The 24,143-nt window shown below is 37.7% G+C and overlaps 1 protein-coding gene across 1 annotated transcript in view; it reads right to left on the bottom strand.

Annotated features, from left to right (window-relative positions):
• The window catches only part of mgat5b (alpha-1,6-mannosylglycoprotein 6-beta-N-acetylglucosaminyltransferase B), a gene marked incomplete at both ends in the record, with an annotated part of 144,917 nt that extends 122,244 nt beyond the window's left edge, over nt 1–22,673 (bottom strand). Inside the window, 2 exons of the mRNA XM_081359903.1 lie at nt 18,957–19,069; nt 22,606–22,673. Of these exons, the coding sequence (XP_081216029.1) occupies nt 18,957–19,069; nt 22,606–22,673 (181 nt within the window). The remainder of the gene's footprint in view (nt 1–18,956; nt 19,070–22,605) is intronic.
• Nucleotides 22,674–24,143: the final 1,470 nt, after the last annotated feature.

Here is a 24,143-nt window from a genome sequence, read left to right as displayed (position 1 = left end):
TCTAGTTTTATTGGACAAGACCTTGGAGTCTCCAGATTAGCAAAAGGTATCTATAGGAATTAATACATGTTTCAAAACTATGTTCACGGTACCACAGTCAAATCCCAGCTGAGACGTAAAATCATTATCCCCGATTCCCAAAACCCTCTTGAACCTTAAGCGATACATTTGATCTTTGTGCTGTTCTAAGTTTGACTTTAATGCGGACACCATTTTCAAAGCTCTGGATCAGTGAGGGATGCGAGCAGTGTGTGCCTGCTAATCCTACTAACGTATGCTGCCTCAGCTTCCTGATGTATTTATTAGCTTGCTGAAAAGCCACCATTTGTTAAGCAGTGAGGGCTGATAAAGTGATTCACGACTCCCACATGCGGCTGTATACTGCTGACTGGAGCCGGATCTGCTTGCGTGTGCATGCATGCAGGTGTCTGTGTTAGAGATCCTTAAGGCCATTATACTGTATGTGTGTTATGTGTGGGTGAAGGGGTTCGGGTGATACAGTAATACTGTATCTAGCATTCTCTATGACAAATTCATTTACTGCTTTTTGCTTTGTAGATTAAAGCTGAAAAGAGTCTCAAGATTCTTGCTTAGGGATTTGGGAGTCAGATTCAGTCCATTAGAGGATGGCTTTATGAATGACCATGTCTTTATCTGAATGAGCATTAGTACTGAACAAATCCATGTGCCTGTATCTAAATACCTGATTGACCAATCTCACGTACAGTATTGTAGACCCTTTAATGGGACTGTGCCATGTTGGGTCGAGAAGCGGTTCTAACCTTTCAGTAGTACTGAGGCTCAGGCCCCTGATCAAAAAAGTGTTAGATATACAGTATGGATATAAATTATCTTTACAATCAGTAGCAACAGAGTTGTTCACAAACTACATGTGCAATAAACGGCTTCATTGCTACAACATTCCTACAACAGTAAATATCCACTCTCTCCAGCACCTCCTTTTAGTTTTCTGACTAACAAATGATCCCATTACGCCGTGAGAAACCAGTGCATGAGTAAACTGTCCAGATGTAAATCTTTTTTTGCAAACTGATTAGCTTGTTTGACTGATTAGATCAAAAGAGGGACTCATTCGCAATCAGGCATTGCTAAGTCTGATGCACACATGTAATGATTGCTGAAATACTGTCAGAGGAAATTAATCTCTGGTCGTTATATGGTAATCTCCACCATCAGACAAAGATTTAACAGTAATAATTGACTGGGGCACAGAGTTATTTCACTGGGGCTCAAACGAGTCTAGCGATGCCAATGTCTGATGCCCAGCAGCCTATGCAACAGTTTGTCACCAAATTGTGGACTCTAAGGAGTACCACAGGGGTTGAGGATGACATTTGGAATGGGGCCTTAGTTCAAATCAGACCAGGCCAAAATGCAGGATAATGAATAGGGGTTGATTTGCAAGAGTTGGCAGTCATGTCCTTGCTGACAAATCCAGCATTCGCCAGCTCTGTTTTGGTTGTGAACAACGTAACAGTGCAGGTCCACCTAGACCAGCACTGACCAGCACAAACCAGCCTGGATCAGTGTGAAATTTGTGCTGGATTGTGCATGAGATGTGCTCATGGTTGTGATGATAATTCTGTGATGATATGTAAATCTATATGAGGTTTTCACAGCATAAATTCAGTAAGTGAACCCAATCGCGTGCCTCATATTCTTGTACTTTGGACAGTCACGGAAACACCATGCTTTGGGAGTTGTGGGTTGGTGGTCAAGTGGTGATGGAAAACCATATCTTACCATACCTAACCATAAATAATACAAGGACGCACAATGCTAGAGCATTTAGGTAAAAAGGTTGCTTGCGCTGTGCGTACAAAAAATGAAACTGAAACCGCAAATCTGCAAATAATATTATGTTTACAGAGGGTTTAGGAATATACAATGTGAAACAGCAGCTTATTAATGTACAAGAATAAATAATAACCCCGGTAAAGTTATGAGAAGTGTGAAATGACCCAGGGTTAACTGTCTCAAGTGTGAAAAGCCCTAGGGCCCTATTTTAACGATCTGAAACGCAAGTGTCAAAGCGCAAAGCGCAAGTAACTTTGTGGGCGGGTCTTGGCGCTGTTGCTATTTTCCCGGCGGGATAAATGACTCTTGCGCCATGCGCAAATCTATAATGGGTTGGTCTGAAGTAGCTTCATTATTCATAGGTGTGGTTTGGGCGTAACGTGAAATAAACCAATCAGAGCGTCATCTCACATTCCCTTTAAGAGCAGGCGCGCTTGTTCTAAAGCGGATTCCTATAATAAAGGCGGATTTGCCAAGCGCGCACCAGAAGTGGTTCACAGCCGAGGAGAGCAACGCTCTCGTCAGGGACGTTGGGGATGGAGAAACCCACCCAAATTAACTTCGGTTAAAAAGGTAACCGTCATCGTAATAATGTATGATTTGCAAAAATGAAAACTGCTGCTTCTGTGTAGATGAGAGAATCAAAGTGTATGCGCGTTGTGCACACGCTACATTGATTATGGCCAAGCATGCGCCTTTAAAATAGCTTATGAATAACATGCGCAACGCGCCACTGACTTTAAACTATTTTTTCCTGGTTAGTGGCGCAATTGTTTTCTAAACCTGCAAAATAGCATGAAGGAACGTTTGCGCCGGAACACGCCTCCTTTTTTGCGCTGAACCGCCCAGGGAGCGCAAGTTCATTCCCTAGTTTAGCGACGTGTTTTTGTGGAGGGAAAAGCGTGCTTTGCGCGGGTGCAAAATAGGAATGATACATGCGTCTGTGTACAAAGTCAATTGCGCTGGGTGCAAGATAGGGCCCCTAATGTGTGTATACATTGACTTTTGCCAAGTTACAGATATTCTTTTGTTTATGAACAATAAAGTACCATAAATTGCACATGCAGTACTTCGTACGGCAAGCCACTGGCAACACTTAAAACAACTTTCACAGTTGTGATATAACACTTAAATTAACCTTCAGCAAAGTCAGAGACTATTGCATCTTTTTGAGACTCTAAGATAAGAGTCAAGCAGCAGACTGATAGGTAAACACTCTGAGTCAGCACAGGCTGTGGGTAAACATTCACTGCTGGCTGCAAGCTCCTGAAGCTCCTGAATATGGAGAAGTGTACCGCTGTGATTGACTGAAGCTCGGTGTTGTAGCATGATGTAAGCCCTGTTGGCTTACTGCATTAGACATAGGCCGTCAAAACTAGGGTTTGTGGGTTTCAGTCCCATCTGGGCTGAGTTTAGCCAGAGTGAGGCAGTAGATGCCTAAAGGTCAACGGATAGAAACCATCCTCTGCTAAGACTGCTCATTACTCCTGAATTTCCCCTCAGGGATCAATACAGTGCATCTGTCTTCTAAGAGCTGAGAGTCTTCTGTACTGAACAGCTGGAGGAAATGTTTCCAGCAGTGTGAGTGCAGTGTGATGGGCTTCCTCCTGCAGAATATACAGATGTGTTGTCACTAATTGGCAGAAGAATAAAGTCACGTTATGCTCTACATGGGGTAAAATATTTGCCTCTAGATTTAAGAGGCAAATAATGTTCATATCATGTAGTTAGCTTTGAAAATCAAGCTTGCATTGATAATTGCTAAACATTTTTTAGTTGCCTTGACAAGATTTTTTTTTATGTCCAAAGCACAACCTGTTACTCATTTTAAGTTGACTTTAACTAGAGATAATTAGTTGAGTTAATTTAAGTTGAGTGTGATGCCGCGATGTGGATCTAGAGTTCTGCAGCAGCTCTGATCTAGCAATGAAACTTTTGTCGAGACTTGGAATTTTGGCAAAGCCTTTTGAAAATAGTTTGATAAAATGGTGCCAGGGTTTGCTGAGTGGTTGCTAAGGTGTCCTGAGTGGTTGATAATGTGTTGAAAAGAGGCTGCTAGGGTGTTCAGAGTGGTTGCTAGGGCTTGCATGTTCCAGGGTGGTTGCTCGATTGCTCTAGGTATCTTTGGGGGTGTTGTGGTTATTAAATAGCTTGTTCAGTACAACATAAGGTCAATCAACAGCATTTGTTATTTGGATTACCACAAAACTGATCCTCCTCTAAAGGGTTAGTTTACCCAAGAATTGAAATTATGTCATTACTCACCATCATGTCATTCTTAACCTGTTTGACTTAGACTTTAGAAAAATCTAAATAAAGATATTTAGAAGAATGTTGGTAACAAACCAGTTTTGGTGGCCATTCACTTCCATTGTATATATATATATATATATATAATAAAATAAAAAATAAAAACACATTCTCAAATATCTTCTTTTGCATTTCAAACATAAAGAAAAGTGAGTACATGATGATGGAATTTTATTCATCAGTTTTTGTTTTTTTTTGGTGAATTGACATTGTTAGTTATTTCATAGAAAGCACACCCATAACATGCATGCTATGGATTAGACTGAAGCGTGTGTGTGTGTGTGTGTGTGTGTGTGTGTGTGTGTGTGTGTGTGTGTGTTATTGATGTGTTTATTATAACATTTTAATTTAGTAAATGCAAACAGGTAGCTTGAAATAATTGGATCACATAGTTATAAAAATACACAAGCAATAATCTAAATTCTGCACCATACCTCTCCAAAATCATTAGTGATGATTAGTCGCAGTGAATGCCCACTTTATGAGTGAAGGTGTGGGTATATTCCACACGTCAAAACAAAAAAACTACTTAAGTCCTTCCCAACCAAATGAACTGCCATATCAATGAAATTGAAACTAGCTTTGCATAGTACCGTGTGATGAAGTCACTTGAGAGATAACAATGAAATAAGGAGGTACACTCAAGGCAGAATAAAAAAGTAATGAATTCTCAATTTTATCTTTAAAACGTAATCCCTTGCTTTCAGCATTCTGAAATGAGAACTATATAAATAAATATAAATAACCATATCCTGTTGTTTTTTGTTTGTTTGTTTTTACACATGCTCTGCTCCACACTTCATAATCTAGTGGAGAAGACGCGCTCTGCCCTGTCTTACTGTGGCTCATCTGTGTCTCAGGGATGAAAGTGTGTTTAATTCATGCCACGCAAGTGTGTTAGAGTGTGTGTGTGTGTGTGTGTGTGTGTGTGTGTGTGTGTGTGTGTGTGTTTGTGTGTGTGTGTGTGTGTTTGCTTCAATTAGCAAACGTTCGCTCAGGGATTTGAAACTGAAGTAAATAGTCTTGCGGGAGGGATTAAAAAGCATGTGACAGAAAAGGCAAAAGAGCAGTAGAACGATTAGGAATTTTAAAGCCGGGTGCAGGAATATATTTCCACTGAAACGGAGAGAGAGGGAATGACTCAAGCTACAGCTCTTCATCACACACTCCACTGCTCTTACGCTTTAAACAATGACCACTGCCATCCAGAAGAGTGTGAGTGGCTCTCAACGTGCCACCATCCCAATATCGCGTTCAGCCGAATGAAAACAAAAGCTCTGTTTCAAAAGCTAGTGCCCTACAGTAGCACACCTAGGAAACCTTTTAGTTTTTAGAGATGCACTCCTGACAACACAAGTGTAGCTATTGCTAATGCTATACAGGATTAGTTGAAAATTCCAAAACCATGATTTTGGAAAAGTATTATCAATGGAGACAGAGGCTTTTAAGATTCAAAAACGATGCAAAAGCTGACAATTTTTTTTATTTTTTTTCCATATGACTTGTTCACTATTCACTATTCACATTCACACAGCAGGATTTTGCTCCTCCACAAATCCAGATATTTAGCATGCCAAATATCTCACGGGTGTCAGCGATGCATCGTTGATTCTCTCAAATCGCGTCTTTGATAATTCACATTCGTGTGATTGTCACTCACATGATCGAGCACCGATTTGTCTCCGATTTCGGGCATTTGTCTGCGATTTAGCAAAATCTGTTGGCGAGTGAAAATCAAGGCTAAAATCATGCAAAAAAAAATGCAGATTAGTCTTTAATTTAAACCTGAAAAGTATGACTGATTACATAGCTATCTGCTGGTAGGTCAGACTAGTTCTTACAACACAGTCTAATAGGGATAGTTTCACCCAAAAATGAAAATGTTGTCATCGTTTACTCACCCTCAACTTGTTCCAAACCTGTATGAGTTTCTTTCTTCTGTTGAACACAAAATAAGATATTATAAAGAATGTTGGTAACCAGAAAGTTGACGGTAGCCGTTGACTTCCATAGTAGAAAAAATACTCAATGGCTACCGTCAACTTTCTGGTTACCAACATTCTTTATAATATCTTATTTTGTGTTCAACAGAAGACTCATACAGGTTTGGAACAAGTTGAGGGTGAGTAAATGATGACAACATTAACATTTTTGGGTGAACTTATCCCTTCAACAAACTGGCTGTGCTTATGCAACTGGTCCCAAGCTGAACGTACCATAATTTTAATCTGTAAATGACAAGACATCATAATAGCCTTTATTCATATTAATGTTGAGCTTCAATAATGTTTTTAATCTCCATGCAAAGTGTAGGAAATTCCTTTAGGCTCCTGGCAATTAATGCCATTCGAATTCAGTATGGTTATCAGTCATTTTCTTTCTATGCCCCCTTTGTTCTGTCATTGTCCTGCGAGGATTTAATTTTTTTAAATATACACTGCAGTAAATCCAAACCAAATGGACTACATCATGTGTTTATGTTGCAAAGCATTAGCACAATAGCATTGCTTTATTGCCATTAAAGGGATGGTTAGGAGTAATTTCAACCTAGGGTCCTTTGCACCATGACCTCGAGCCAAACTTGATTTGGGAAAAGTCTGTAAAAGTCCTGGCAGAAAGCGATGCATAAGGATGTAGTGTAACGACACTAATATTTTGTTGGTAGTTAACACTAAGTTGCCAACACTTCAGAAAAAAGTTGGTACTACCAACAAAATCCACCAAGGAAAAAAAAGAAGCTTCTGTTTGGCTCGAGGTCATGGTGCAAAGGACCCTAGCTTGGAATTACTCCGAACCATCCTTCTAAGACGACCACCATACAAGTTAAAAAGTTTAGTACACTCAGCAAAGTCATCACACCCACTGTGAACTGAGTCAGAATGTCATTGGCAGTCACTGGGTAAGGGTGTATAAATTAATTGCCTGTCAAAAGCCTGTCAAATCATCATTAATATGTTTGCTTCCTGTCAGGGCTGACTCATTTTATGTCTTATCTTGGTCAAACCACATTCTTGTGAGGCCTAATGGATTTTCCGTATTTTAATGAAGTTGGACCTAAGAAATCAGCTTGTCTAAGAAATCATCTAAAAATACATCAAGATAACTGAGAATTGCCAGCACAGTCTGACCTAAAGTTGAGTTCATGCAACAGAATATCGAATTATCATAAAACACTTCCATTTATTAGTCATGAATGGTCCCACAGGAGGAATCTGCTCACTTGTTTTCACATTTTATTCAAAATTCTTGAACATCTTTTAACAATTCAAAGTCAAGTAACTTGTAAACTTGGACAAATTGCCCTGGGCTGCATTTCCCAAAAGTATCACGTAGATCGTAGAAGCCACCAAAGGTCTTTACGATCTATGATTTTGGGAAACACAGCCCATAACTCTGTCAATATTTTGTGTAGTGGATTTAGCTGACTTCCTATTTTAAGACTTTAACTGTTTTCTCAGTGGTAAACCATTTGGCAACACAGTGGAAGTATTAAAACCGCTGTGATCTATTCAAAGGAAATTAGACTAATGATCACAGCTAATTAAATTGATGCATAAAGTTCATTTATAGGCAGTCAAGTCCACTAAGGCAAGCCGAAATAAGAACCCAAGGGAAGCTTTATTTATATCCATAACCAAAATACAAGATAAACAAAACCTGACTTGACCGAGAAACAAGACCCCACACCCCACTGTAAAAATAAAAGGTGTCTGGAGGAACCTTTTGGGGTTCTTCACTTTGCCACACCGGCAGAACCGTCTGTAGATCCTCCAGACACCCTTTAAAAAGGGGCGGTTCTCTGAGGAACCACACAGGTTTCCTGAGGAACTCTTATATTAGACACTGTGTGGGACCGTTTTGGGTGCCTCCATGAACCAAATGTTGTTACTATGGTAACCGTTAACTTCTATTATAATAAACAAACTGAACCAAATACAAAATAAGAATTGTTTATTACATATTTTAGATCAATTTTAATACATGCACTTCCATGCACTTGGGAAAAAAGCTAGTAATAGATTAATATATCAATGAATAGAATACACAAAAAAATAGTATAACACATTAGCAACATGAATAATCAAACATGTATATACAATAGGCTATACAAGAAAAGACATCTCAACAAAATGCATGGAAACACATACGTTCCATGTAATAAATCAATGTAAAAAAAAAAAAAAGTGACATTAATATTTGACTACCCTAATTAAAAATGTGCATCTTCACTTAACTTGTTAAGTTTTGTTAAGCTTGTTAAGTCTGACGTCACTGTTTCCAAGTCCAAAAGCTCTATCAGATGCCAAAAACAAACAACAAACTGCTAATATACACTTACTGTGCTGAAATATTGCTGAAAATTATGATCCTAACTTTTATCTCTATAGCGAAATCTCAGATGGTTAGTTATTCAGCTATTTTGAATCATAAAATGTTGAAGTCTGGGATGCCGTTAGACTGGAGACTGTAATGTACACTATGGCTTTTGAAAAGCTTAAATGTGTGACTTGAATCAACAGTGCCCATACATGGATGTTGAGTATTCTCACTAGAAACAAGATAGAGGAAGTAGAAGTAGAGCCTTCGACCCGGAAACAGTATTCCTTATATGTCACAACAAGCAGAAACGTTTTCCAATATTACAGAGTTAAGATGCAGTAAAATTAGCTGTTGTTCTGTGAATTGTTCCAGTCATTTCCATAAGAATCCACACGATATGCAATTTCGTGTGTGGTCAAAAATGTCACTATGGGACCAAGGTGGTCACTGGAATTTGCTGGATTTGACCAACAGAAAGCTGTGTGAAGATGACTCCTGTGTGAGCTGTGCTTGTGACCGCACCTTTACTCGCTGCAACATAAAATGCAATCAATAATAAAATCTTCACAGGGGACATGTGAGGTACTTAACGAGTTAGAAAAGTGAAAAGATTAAAAAAATCAGTAAAAATGTACTGTAATGTTATTAAAGTGATAGTTATTAAAATAATCTCCTCAGCCTTATGACATTTCAAACCTGTTTGACTTTCTGTCTGTGGACCCCAAAAGCAGATCTCAGGAATAAAGCAACCCCAGTCACCGTTCGCTTTCACTGCATGAAACACAAGCAGAAAAGAATTGTGTAAATCATTCATGAAACCATTCTTATGAACATTTGTCTAGTTCAATTCAATGCAACAATTTATGTAAAAATGGATAAATATTCTGGTAAACTCCAAAAATGTCCCAGAAAAGATCCTAGAAATAATCCACAACTCATGTGTTATGGGTTTTGTTGCAAATCTTCTGAAGCCATATAATAGCTTTTTTTGTGTCTAAAAAGACTAAACTTGAAGTTATAATTCAGAGTTCAAATGGCTTATATTCAAATGCAAATGATTAAGGTATAAGAAAAAATGCTTAGCATTATTGGCGCCAATTCGCCAAACCTATGATATTTTACATGTAAAAATAACATGAATGAGATTTGAGAGCATGAGGGAAGATTTTCAGAGAATAACTGATTAAAAAACACAAATACACAGTCAAACAATACAATTTCACACAGAAAAGTTCATAGTAATAAAGTACTTGCGTGTGGTGCAGGTAACTTACTGTAATTCAATGTTGCCTCTGAAATGTTCAGATTATTTTAACAGATAGAAATGTAATGGTTGTTCTGGGGAAACAAAAGAACAAAGCTGATTATATCTATTCACAACATAATCTTTATTGGCCAGTAACGGGCTTTAAAGGGTATTTGAGAGAATGAGGGCACCTGTGGTAAACAAACAAAAACAGACCAAACTATATTAACCACTTGTTCATAACAAACGCCAATGACGACAGCATGAATCAGCTAAATTCGTTATATCAGCAATTTGAAGACATAGTTGTACACAATACATTGACTTGAATGACTAAAACTAATCTAAGACAATAAGTCAATGATTTCCATTTGTGGCATAAAGTTCATTATATTAGTTAGCATCACGGCTAAAACCTTCATACCTCATACTGTGCAATAAAGAAGTGGTAAACACTGTAGTAAAGACATAGTAATGTATAATACATTTAGTTTATATATGTATCTGTTTGAATATATAGTGAGTGGACAGTATATATATTTGTTTGGCAAGTTTACAAACCTTGTAACGGAGAGCCGAACAAACGGCGGAAGCTTCGATGAGGGGAGCCGTTAGTTTCAAACCCGATGATGATGACGATCAGCTGAGCTTTGTTGCGCGCGAGCAGCGCGAGGATCACTGAAGCGATCACAGCAGAGGAATAGCAGCAGTTTCGTGACAGAATAACACTTTTCATATTGTTTTTATTATTATTTATTGTTGTTGTCGTCGTTTAAGGTTTACATTAATCAAAGAGCCGATGCGTTTACTCTGATCGCTCTCGTCACGAGATTTGACTTTTATCGTGATAATTATCGATATCGACTGATATAAAAAAATCATCGTGATATTTTTTTTGGCCATATCGCCCAGCCCTAATGACACATGAACTAAAGGGACCAAAAGACAAGAGGTGTGTTCGCCTTGAATCGACAGACCGATCAGTGTGTGACATGAAAGTACAGTGGGAGCGATTTGAAAGACACAGATCGGTCTGTGCAGCGCTGCTTCAAGTCCAACACACCTATAATCACGTGAGAGGCAAGCAGGAAACATGACTGAAAGTGAAATATCAAAATAAAATCATTACTGGACACAGATATTTGTCACACTGTCCATATGAAGGTATTTTCTTATTAGATAAAATGAAATAAGATAATTCAGGGTACCTTTGCACAAAAATTATGTACTAAGAACTGATTTTTTTCTTCCTTTGTGTCTTTCGCATACAGATGACAACCCCGTTTAAACTGATCTGCGAAAACGACTAAATTCGCTGTATTTATCACGTCGCGCCAGTAGGTGGCGATGTAACTTTCTAAAGAAACGCTATATGCCTATAGACTGATCACATCATACGCATGCGCATGGCATCACTGTTTTCACAAATTCAATTTTTGTAGTTTACACAGAGACGATAATGGAATCAATTTCAAAAGCTTGTAAAAGCTTGCGTTTTCAGGCTCCCAAAACAGCATTGTCGTGTAAATGAACGGCCAAAACACATACATTTCAGTTTTTAGTTGCAAACAGTGTAGAGTAAACGGCTCTTTATTTGTGTTTAAATTCATTTTATACCATATGTTATTATACTAAATATACTAAATGATATGTATAATTATATAATACCATATAATAATATTATTTATATATATATATATATATATATATATATATATATATATATGCATGCAAACTAGGCGTAACATTTGTTATTTCTTCTAAAAATTCAAGTATTGACTGCACTTAATAATTCCAGCTATTTTTCCCCCAGGTATGTTGGTGTTAAAATGTGAAGAAAACAAACCCGGATTCTGTCTAGTGAGTCGGTGTGAAATTCTTGAGCTCTTTAGCTCGACTCCGTCTGACAGCAACCGTGGGAGTGTGTGATAGAAGAAGAGAGATGCTGCCGTGAAACTGCATTGGTTTACTCATGACTCACTCGCTGTAAGATGACCCGAGGGCTTCTGAAGAGCAGCAGGTCACCAAAAACACTAGCTTCAAATGCTATGTGTGCCCACATCGGCCCAAGATATTTAGCATGAGGGGGCTTGATGGCATTCATATGAAAAGCAGTATGAACACACAAGCACACACATTTTAAAATCAACATGAAATCTAAACTGATCCTGTTTACATTATATTGTTCAAGTTATTATGAAGAAACTAAACAAACCTGTTTGGGTTTCACTTTATTTTGATGATCCCATTTACACATTCTGTTGACTATACGTAACGTTGCACCTACATGCCTGCTAACTCTCGTTAGTAGAGTATTAGTAGACTGGAATGGGTTAGGGTTAAGAATAAGTTGACATATAGTTGCAAAGTTACCTATAGTTAGTAGAATGTATGTTGAGGAGCATCACAATAAAGAGTTAGCAGATATTAAGCAGACAGTCTACTAATACTCTAATGAGAGTTAGTAAATGCATAGGTGTAACATTACTTATAGTCAACAGCATGTTCAAAAGGGACCATCAAAATAAAGTGTTACCCCTGTTTGCATTCATTTCAATAGCCACTTTAACATATACAGTCTTTACTGGTAAATTCCCGCTAAAATAACGTTAAGTGATCATGTGGACCTTTTCAAAAATGCCGGAAAATCAATTCTGGTTATAACATTATCAGTAAATTACCGGTATAATGCTGTGTGTGAACAAAAAAGTAAGATTACCGGTATGAACACGTACGAGGTCCGATCGCGCTGATGTAAGAAGTCTGCTTTGGGCCTATCAGAAAGCTCATGAAGCTTTTGTTTTTCAATGTAAATTGCACTAGCCAAGCATCTGACCATTACGCCGCATCTCACGCCTACGCCTTCTTTTCCATTCATCAGCTCTGCAGTTATTGCGTAACTGCAGTACTATAACTATTATGCATCTGATGTTTTTAAGAGCAAAACCGCGTTCACAAGTTATATACAAAGTGGCCAAGATTTACTAAAATGGAGGAACAAATTATTCTATCATGCACAATTTACTTAAAAGCAGTGACTATTTACGCTAAGTGCAAATAGCAATATATGCTTTTTAGACTAAGTGCAAATAGCAATAGATTATATTTACCTAACATACCTACCATTTACGGCTAAGAAAAAAAATCATATTTTCTTAGCGATATATGCTATTTACGCTAAGTACAATTAGTGATAACTGCTATTTACACAAAGTTTAAATAGCAATAGATTCTATTTACGGCTAAGAGAAAATAGCATATTTTCTTAGCGCTGGATGCCATTTATGCTAAATACAAATAGCGATAGATGCTATTTACACTAAGTTTAAATGGCAATATATTATATTTAGACTAAGTGAAAATAGCATATTTTCTTTGCAATACGTGCACTTATTTACAGGTGATTGGTAAATAGACACTCTGTTACTTAAAACGAGAGAACGAATTAGTAAAACATGCTGACATATTAATAAATTATGGGAACAAATTGTTAACGCGTGGCCACAATACACATATCCCCTGCCCACGTCATATGTGGGGCTACCCGTCTCCTCAAATCAACTCCCAAAGGAGAAAATCAAGTTTTTTGTTTTTTTTTCATCCTCACTAAATATCCTATTCTACTCTGAAAAGAGATCACAGAGCACAGATTTAAAATGAGTTGCATTCCATGTTGACTTTAAGGTCTACTTTAAAATGTTTGATCTAATCTGCAAAAACATTTGTTTAATTTTTTTTTTTATTATAGAAAAGTCTTTGAAAATGTGCTGAAGCAAATATTTACAGCATTACTTTCACTCCAAGAATCCAAAAGCAGACTCCTTCAGAGTGTGTGAAAGAACTCGGCTCCCGTTCCCATTAGACCCTCATTTAGCATTATAAATACACAACAGTGCAAGGAGGAAAACATGGATGCTGGAGAAACTAGGGCACATCTTGTGGCGAGGGGACTGGGGATGATTATATCACCGCTGTATCCTTTCAATTCATTCAATTCCTTAAAAAAAATATTAGTAATAATAATAATATGCAATAGGTTTTGCAGCAGTCATTTGATTTGTGACTTAGAAATAGTGCAGAGATTTGTTTCTAATTCATTTGACATTCTTTTTCAAAACTGTAAATACAAATCTGAGATCTGAGGCCAGACTTTTCAGTGTGGTCTCAGACATTTGTGTCCCACGGTGTATACAAGTGAGAAAAGACCTCTATACAAGAAGATACAGGCTTATAATAGAATCAGTGTTTTCATCTCCTGCTGTGCCTGTGTGCCACAACTGTCGAAGGCCACAGTTTTTGAACCCTGTCTAAAGGAAAGAGCGCTGATTTTCATCTCGGAGCGGTGCAGATATCTGCCGGAGTGTGATGAAGCACGGGGACGACTCCAACTGAAATCTAAAGACCTTCCTAGAGGATATTGTGTCAAAAGCCCTGCAATCCACAGATTTATATGTCACTAGCAACCAAACACCATGCAAAGCACACGGGAGACTCGACTAACAGGGTTGTGCATCATTCAGAATAGAATTGAGCTAGAAAACAAGATGCAGAATTGCTATTTAAATATGAATGTAAGGAAGTAGACATGCAATAAATTCAATTCTCCTTGATCGTTTCCATTTGCATTCGCTTACTCATGTGCAACAGCAAGGGGGCATTGATACTTTTTTCTATGCAATGTAATCAGCCAATCAGTGACCGTTTACTTCATGTGAAATTGTGTCAATGTAATTTATATTGTTATATTAATGCGCAAAAAAACACATTTCAGTGTATTCACGTTGTTTCCACATTCCATAATTCTGAATGGATCTGTGTACTGTAATAGGCCTATAATTCAGTCAGGTCAAGGTGGTGGGTTTAGGGTTTTATTTTTATTTCATTTTTTTGGCATCTCCATGTGGTCCTGTTCGGTATACCGCTACTTGTCTAATTTTTAACTATTTTTTTCTATGCATGCTTTAGTGTGCGTTCATTTATGACTTATATGAACTCCTTGTCATTTGGTTAAGTTTCCTTTTTTGGAAAGATACCTTGCAGAAAATATAGTTTTGTGAAAATCATCTGGTTTAATTTGCTGGATATTTCAAATGATGATAAAATGTACGTGTTAAACAAGATAAATGGTGTATGCTTAATTTCACGATAAGTGTGCAATTAATTAATTAAAGTAAGGTGATTACATTTTTTTATTTATTGCCAGCCATAATTATAAGTCATTTACTTCATAATCATCAACAGCGTTGGATCCTTGCATAGGTGATATAATCAGTTTCTATGGCGTTCTTTTAACAACAAATGTTATTAAACACCAGAGCGCTCAAATTTCCTTCACTCTCGCACGAAACTGGACACGCGCTCTCAAACATACATTGGTCTCATGGCTCTCATGTAGTGTGAGCACTGACTGGCTCTGATTGGTCAGATGACCCAGTCTGTTGTGATTTGTCTACTCTGCTCTGATTGGTCAGATGGCCCAGTCTGTTGTGATTGGTCTACTCTGCTCTGATTGGTCAGATGGCCCAGTCTGTTGTGATTGGTCTTCTCTGCTCTGATTGGTCAGATAGTCCAGTCTGTTGTGATTGGTCTACTCTGCTCTGATTGGTCAGATGGCCCAGTCTGTTGTGATTTGTCTAATCTGCTCTGATTGGTCAGGTGACCCAGTCTGTTGTGATTTGTCTACTCTGCTCTGATTGGTCAGATGGCCCAGTCTGTTGTGATTGGTCTACTCTGCTCTGATTGGTCAGATGGCCCAGTCTGTTGTGATTGGTCTACTCTGCTCTGATTGGTCAGATGACGCAGTCTGTTGTGATTGGTCTACTCTGCTCTGATTGGTCAGATGGCCCAGTCTGTTGTGATTTGTCTACTCTGCTCTGATTGGTCAGATGGCCCAGTCTGTTGTGATTGGTCTACTCTGCTCTGATTGGTCAGATGGCCCAGTCTGTTGTGATTGGTCTACTCTGATCTGAGTTAGTGTAAACAGCCTCTGCTAACAAGACCATAGACTGGCATTATGCAAATTTGTTACAAACCATACTTTAGGTTCGAGTAGGAAGTAAGACTGGGGATAACAGACAGTTCCAGGCAGTTCAGAATCTGTTCATTCTTTTGCTCGACAATAAATCCATTTATCGTGCACTTTGATCTTTGAAACTTTTAACATCCATATAACACACTGCATGAAAAGTAATATCTGAGAAAGCAGAAAAAAAAAATTGCCACTTCAAAGGAGCTGCCCCTTAAAAAACAGATCATTTCAGACAGAGGGTCAGAATTCTGGGGTTAAATAAGAGTTAAACGTGATCGTTTTTCTACATATATATTAATATAAACCTTGTTAATATTATAAGTGAAACTCAAGAAACATAAAAATAATTAAAAAAATCAATGTCATGACCCCTTAAACAGAGTACTGTTGTAATAAATAGTACTTAAAAAATACATTAGTGTGTTGCTAATGTCCGTGTACCTTCTGATAATTTGCTTTTCAATTTAAAAAGAAAATAAGAATTATTATTTTTAGGTTAATGAGTAGAAAATATATAAACAGCTGTGAAAAGGCATTAACACACCCTTTCCAGCTGACTGGTCAACCAAAGACCAGCCCCTGCTGTCATGAGCTGAACGTTGGTTCTGTCTAATTTTGATATTGGATGTATGAATCACCATCCACATCCAATGCATGAAAAAGAGAAGATTTTCATCCCTAATAATGATGCATCTAAAAATACACATTTCAGCAATATTTTGACTGGATTATAGATTAAATCAGATAGGTTATATATCCAGTCGGAATAGCAATAAGTTAGAGCCTGTCCAGTGAAGGGATGTATGGCTGTAATGCTAGGCATCCTGTATTTCTTGCTTAACTACCACAATCCGGCTATTTAAAACTGACAAAGTGCTCCTTGTATCAACCCACACACAAGCTTTCATTAAAAATGTATAATAACAAACCTTTCTTAGAATAGCCATTAGTATCCATTAGAGGCATAATCCCAGAACATATGCTGGATGGTATTATTCAAGATAGAACATGGCCAGAGTGAGGGTGTAAAAGCTGGTGGATCTCTTATGTGGAAGAGGATTAGAGAATCAGCAGGTTTTCTTTTAGGGGCCAAAAGAGAGCATTGAGATAACATGTATACCACTAGAGCTGAACATTACTGTTAGATCAGCAATCAGTAATGCAAAAAAAAAAAAAAAAAAAAAAAAAAAAATGGCTACACTTTATTTTACAGTATGTGCACTTACAGAGTACTCACATAAGAAAGCACTGGATAATATAAGGTAACTACATGGTTTTGATGTATGTTCAGGGTTAGTGCCTAGTTATTACCCAGTTATTGTAATTGCTATAATAAGGACATGATATGGGAGACAGGGCTGTAAAATAAAGTGCTACCATTTATTTTATTTTTTTTACTTTAATAAATAAATAAAATAATTATGTAAATTGTTAAGTATTTATACGTAATGGTGCTATTATATACATAATTGGTATATATCAGTATTGTTTTACTTTAATACTGTGATCCAATAAAAAATGGCACAAAATTATGTAGAGAAACTAAACGTTAAAATAACGACTCGCGTTATTCCAAAAAACAAACATAAATAACGCCATGTTTATAATAACATACACATTTTTATTTTTGGATGAAATATAAGTCATCTATATATTACTGTAAGTATAAGTCTATATAACTATAAGTCATGCATTGTATGAGAACTGAACTGAGCTGGATGATGACATCATGGTTTTCTCCAGAGCAGCTAAATATATATATAATTTAACTAAATTAATAACTTTTTTTCAACAAAAATGAACCATCACTGAACTTACTTAAGCTGGACTATGACGCTACTTTCTTCTAGAAATAAACTTTGTTGCATTATTTTCCTGTTATCACTGTAAAGCTGCTTTGAAACGATCTGTATTGTAAAAAGCACAATATAGAAATAAAGGTGACTTGACTTAAATCATCTAGTGCAGGGGTAATCAATCTTTTAGATGCCACAGCCCCCCAAATATGATATTTCTCGTATAAGGGACCCCCATTCTAAACATTTATCGATCCCCAGACCCCAGTTTGAAAATACCTGATCTAACAGATATTGACTATACTTGTGTGTTTTTTTTTATTTCTTGCAGCAATAAAAAAACAAAAAAAAAAACTAAAAGCCAGATTGCAATATGTGTAGTGATATTTGGATACTGACTACATTTTAAGTAATTCATATGTAATTAGTTTGAAATAATTAGTCATTTGTAACTGGAATTAACATTAAAGTAACCCTCACATCTCACATGTCAGCGCTGGGCTCCCAAAACACAGTGACGTCCATCTCTGGCTGATCAGCAGGCAGTGTTTAATGAGCGAGAGCCAGATGCTTTCTCAAGACCTCAGCCTGGGAGTGGTTAATTAATCAGATTGTGCTCTCTTTCGCTTTCTCTCCCCCTCTTTTCTCCATGCGACCTCTCCCACAACATCACAGAACACTAATCCATCATCTTCAGCTTTATACTGGGGTTTGCTGAGCACACCATGAAACAGTTTTCCAATTTTCCAGCTACCGAGTGGAGCTCTTAAGATGGCTATTTGCCGCATTTGGGTAAGCCATTTCCTGTTGGGCACAGCGGTGTTAAAACTAGAAAGGAACTGAATATTAAACATATTGGCTCTCTTCCAAACCTCTGTAGTGAGCCCATGTAGGCAGAATTTTAAAGCAGTATAGGTGCGATTCCAACATCTAAGCTTTCCCAAAAGGTAGACGGCATAATTACGCTGCCTCGCTAAATTCTAAGTCAGCGTCGCATACATCTATTGCGGAGAAGACAATCTCAACCAGGTCACATAGAATCTGTGCCGGCATCATTTTTGGAACACCCTTCATTCATCAACTTTTACAAATACTCTTGATGAGTGAGTAAATGATGACTGAATGTTAATTTGTGGGCGATTCTTTCTCATGGACAGGTTCTTTTTGGCATTTGCAGTGAGCGAGACCTCTAGCCTCTGGTGTGATCTATCTTCATAAAAAAGTGTGACTGAAGACAAATGGGGTCTTCGACAGCCAGAGATGCTATTCACAGCACACCGACCCCTGGATAATCAAGCCTGTTAAAGGCCAACGCGAAACCCTCCATTGACCTCATTAAAGATCCCATAAAATGACACTTTCCAAATGCCACAGGATGAATTAGACATGCATATGGTCAGCACAGGTGGACGTGCAGAGCTGCCAGTTATTAATGTACCTTCGGTTCGGATGCTGAATGGGGAATCGCCCAGTCGCTTGGCCGAGAACTGCCCCCCCAGAGAGGTCATTAAGAAGCACAGACTGAAGAAACCGATTCCCGCCACAAATATCCTGAAAAAGACAGACCGAGACAGACAGATATAAATGTGCTGTGGTGGAACAAGAAAAAAATGTGAAAAAGACTTTCCAGCCAGACAGTGATGAGGATCAACTAGAAGTATATTGTTAGAAGACGTATTAAATGAATAGTCCACCCAATAAATTCAAGGTGCTCATGCTCTGTTTGTCACACAGACATACCGTATGACTCCAGAAGATTTGGAATAGAACGGCAATGCGACTGTTCCTCGTACAATGCTATTGTATGATTATTACCTAGTTCTGGCATGAAATTCTAGATGGCGTAGCCTAATAAGTCTTTGACTCATTTGGTAACGATCACATCATTATCTACATGGCACAGTATGCAGCGCACTTTCAGAAACCCTCCATCTTCCCCAGCTCCACCTGTATAGATCTGCTACGGGGTTAAATCATGTGTGTTACATATGCAGCAGCAGCGTAGCAGATCTATTCCACCAAGACCAAATACATTAACACTGCCATATCCATTACCATGCCAATCTCTATTACCATACCAATCTCCTGAGAGTTGTCATAACAAAACTTGGAATATAACAAGAGTCATATGTTCTGTATGGTATGTGATGGTGGGGATATTTTGTCATTTTTAGAGCCTCTCAGACATGGTCACTGTTATTTTATGGAAAAGAACAGCATGGTAGTTCCAGAAAGTGGTTCCCTGATAACTAATGGTTCCCTTAGGAACAATTTCTTGGTTGCATTTGCAAAGCCAGTAGGAACTCTGAAGTGACGTAAGCCGCGCTTGTTGATGTGACTTTTATTTGGACGGCGCTGAGAACATCAGCCAGAGCCTAAGCACACAGTGCTCACATTCTCCGTGCTCATTAGTTTACGATCTGTCTTACAGTCCTGTCAAATATGTTATTAGATAGAACTGTTATACATAGACAGTAGGTATTAGCGTATGCCGTGTGGTTGATGTCCAGTGTTGCTAACTGAGCAGAAATGCAGTTTCGCTTGGTCCACTCAAAGTTGCATTGGATTTTCTCCTTAACGTAAAGGTTTAGAGGCCCATCAATCACTGTTTTCCATGTTCATAGAGTTATTTTGTGGAGTAAATATATAGGCTATAATCTTTGTTTTTACACAGCTTTTTTTTTTAATGGCAGGCGCTGATGTTTTTCATGCATTTGTCCAATCAGCATACACTGGTAGTGTTCAAGATCACTGGTAGTTCCTATAGTGGTTAGACCCTACTCTGAAGTTGGAGCTAAATTAGTCCCTCCAAAAAGAGGTTCCTAGAACTAAAATCGTTCCTAGATTCTACGGTGCCAACACGGGTACTTCTGCCAATAGTTCTAGGAATTATGAAAAGGTTCCTCTAGTACGAAAGCCCCTATGGTTCAATGTCAGAATAATGACATCATTTTCATTTTGGGGTGAACTGTTTCTTTAAACTTCATTGATGCATTTCCATTGACTTCTCAGTTTTTGAAACCAAGTCATATCAGAAACAGGTTTGAGGATGGCAGTTTATCAACCTGGTCTCATAGGAAATACTTACCCCTTTTTGCAGTGCCACATAATATGTACCATCAGGTACATATCACTGCAGTTTGCACAACAGAAATGAACACTAAAGGCAGTAAAACGGCAAGCACTTTTAACTGTTTTCACACACATTTATGATTACAGGGGCAGATTATGGATATACGCGGCTATTTGCACAATTATGTTATGACCTCAAAACACATTTTACCACAGTGCATTGTAAATGAATATATTTTGGAGTTTGCATCACTTAACCAGCTCCATATGTTCGGTTTTAGTGATGTACTAAGCTTGCTCGGTAGCTGAGCTGCTACAGAATTGTACATGCCGAGAGCTCGGGTACGACTCCCGAGAAAACCGAGTCACGATAAAAGAGCTCAAAGACAATAGTTCAAAAACAAGCTAAAATGCCATGGTTACGATTGCCTTTTTATGTCACATTTGCTTTTGTTAACACTATCGGGTAAGTTTAGGGTTTAGTGTAGGTGTACGTTATTGTAAAATGGAGCATTAAGCTTTTAGCACCACTCACCAGATATTTCAATTCAGAACTGCAGTGATATGTACAAACCACAACGTAATAAAACGTTGCCATATTCATGTTCATCTGAAAAAAATAAACACGCTTTTAGCACCACTCACTGGACATTTCACTTTTAAACTGTCACGAAACGTGCACGAAGCAACGTATTTTGCGTTTTGCAAATATTTTGCCACAGGCACATTTTTCTAATGAGACCAGGCTGCAGCTTATGGTAGAGCAAACATTTCTCAAATTAGCCCAACCAACCCAACTGTTCAAGCATCCTGTGAAATACGGTAAATCAACATTTGCATTACATATATAAAAAAAAAAAAAAAAAAGTAGGTGGAATTCAAAATGTGAATTCAAAACTATTAATGTGGCCAAATCAAGTTAACCAATAGTAATGCAATGCAAATCATTTATTCATTCATTAAATAACTGCACAGTGTTAATATGGGAACCATCAGCAGAGTAACACTGAAGCATTGTTCGAGTTAATTAGATTAATTGAGTGATGATTGAGCATTATTGAAGACATCTGATGATAACACGCATAATCACTGAAGAGAAATACAAGAATAATAGTTTTTAAGTCACCATTATGGTGATCAGTTTGCTTTAGTTTTGCAGTTTGAATCTTGATTTTTTTTTTTTTTTTTTTTTTTTTTTTTTTTTTTTTTTTTATGTTAGTTGTCACTGGCTGCTGTAACTGTGTTTGTTATGGCAAGAAAAGCCAGAGAAAATGTGATGGCAATGTTGGCTACTTATTGATGATGAATATGTAATCATCTCCTGTTAGGCATTATTTTTATTTATTATTATTTCCACAATACATGCCTAATTAAATCTGCTAATTAATACAATTTAATTGTCTGAGTTTGACCAAAGCATATCTCGCATGTAATATTACCAAGGGCATAATCATATTAATTTTAAAAGTTGCAGAGCTCCTGCAGAACAGAATGACCCACATCCTCGCGCTGCCTGGATTCCCGCCACTGTGTGAAAACAGCGGGAAAGCTCATCAGAGTCTCACTTCTTACACTTTCCTCACATCCTTTCCTGAAGCTCTTCTGACAACATCAATGAAATCCTCTCAAGAGCCTAAAATAGTTCACCACCTCCATAAATTCACACCATGTTATTTGCAGTAAGCAGTTGTCTTTCTTTGTAGATATCGGGTGGTAACAGTGAAGAGACTTAGTTTGACAACATTTCAGCTTCGTTCGAGGATACGAACTTGACATGGTCGATAAGTTTGCTGCGAAATTTTTCTCACAAAAATGGCCATGGTAAGCATCTATCTATCTATCTATCTATCTATCTATCTATCTATCTATGATCTGGTTTGTACCTACACTACCATAAAGAAATTAAAACCACAGTAATATTGTTTGATCTCACATTAATAAGGTCTCACATTAATTGTGTCAAATATCTGCAATATCTGAACATTTAAAATGAGTCCTAGATTGTCAAGTCTTACCTGAACGGTTTGAACGTCAGCAGGCATCTTCTCATCATAGTTATACACTCGCTATTTACAGCAATCATTTTTCACGCGGGCTGTGCAACAACATACGAACTAAAAAATACATAATTTACTTTAATCTTTTCCCCACCCGGTTGTGTTTCTTAATATGCAAGCTTAAAGCAAACGCCTTCCTTTAACTGAAAGCTCTTTGATGAAGTTGCTCGAAGAAAAACATCCGAAGATTGCTGAGCAAAGTAATCAGCAGGTCATTCATTTGGTGATGTTGAACTCCTACTCATAATAGTTTCCAAATAGAGTCAGAAGTAATCCAGCAGACAAAGGTCCATCTCTGTAGATTGTAGTGAAGTATCAATGAGTAGAAGCTCGTGAGGGGAATGACCGCGTCAGAACTCCCTGCGCAGCGCGCGACGACACTGGATCAATTCAGCGGCACGACTGGCGTTTTCTGTGACGTGTGCAATCACTTTCACCTTCTCTGGGAATAACGTTGTCTCTGTGGCTCAATATAAAGAGGAATATAGTTCAGCTGCTTCGGATGAAGCGTCTGCGAGCTTAAACTGCTCAGCTGTAGTTTCAGAGCCGTGGACAGCTCCCAGTGCACACGCTAAAGGCATCTAGAGCGCCATCCGATGGATTTCCACCAGTTTACTCGGATTATCCGATCTGAGATATGACGAATTGGGTCTTTCTTTCTGTTATGAAGAGTTTTATGTGTTTATAGTGGAAAGAGGTTCTGTAGATTTTGTAAATGTTCCTCATACTATAAGAAAAATGGTCCTTTTAAGAAAAGTTCACTGAAAGGTTCTTTGTGGAACCAAAATATAGATATTTTTTTTATGGCATTGCTGCGACAATTCCCTTCTGGAACCATTTTTTATTATTTTTTTGTCATGCTGGTTTAAAGTCTCTTCACATCCTGATAACAATCACAAGTTAAGTGGACTGAAAGTATTTATATGTCTGTGGAAGGTGTAGGACCATAAAATGTTCAACGTCCAATCATTGCAATCGGTACGATGTCCTACCTGCCTATTAACATATGTATTTCCATACATCGGCACACCTAGCTTGCGCAGACATCACACATCATCAGCACGTTTGCAGAGTTAGACAGACATTAGTCACCGACATAATACTCTATATTTCATGCTGCTATCAAATGAAATTAGAAGCATCAATAACATGTCACAAAATGACATCACAGAAAGGATGTTCAGTGACACAACTTGTCCCATATTAGTGAGGAAAAACAATTAGCTAATCCCAGGTCTTCTTTTTGCTCATTATTTTCAAGTCTATTTAAAGGGGAAAAAATATATATTCTTTATAATAAATAATATTTAGTATATGAATACAATGAAACATTTTCAACATTCTGTAATAGTATTCATAATAGTTGTAGTATTTCCTGCATTTGGAGACAAAGCTTAATATCACCATCAGTTGAGTGACTCACACAGCTTACGCCAACACTTTACTGCACATTTTATAATTCATGGCTAAAGTTCAGACAAATAATTTATGTTTTT

This window comes from Scardinius erythrophthalmus (genome assembly GCF_964197995.2).
Source record: "Scardinius erythrophthalmus genome assembly, chromosome: 1".
In the NCBI taxonomy this organism is placed as follows: Eukaryota; Metazoa; Chordata; class Actinopteri; order Cypriniformes; family Leuciscidae; genus Scardinius; species Scardinius erythrophthalmus.
Note: the sequence above shows the minus strand (reverse complement) of the source record. Positions and strands in the feature narration are given on the sequence as shown.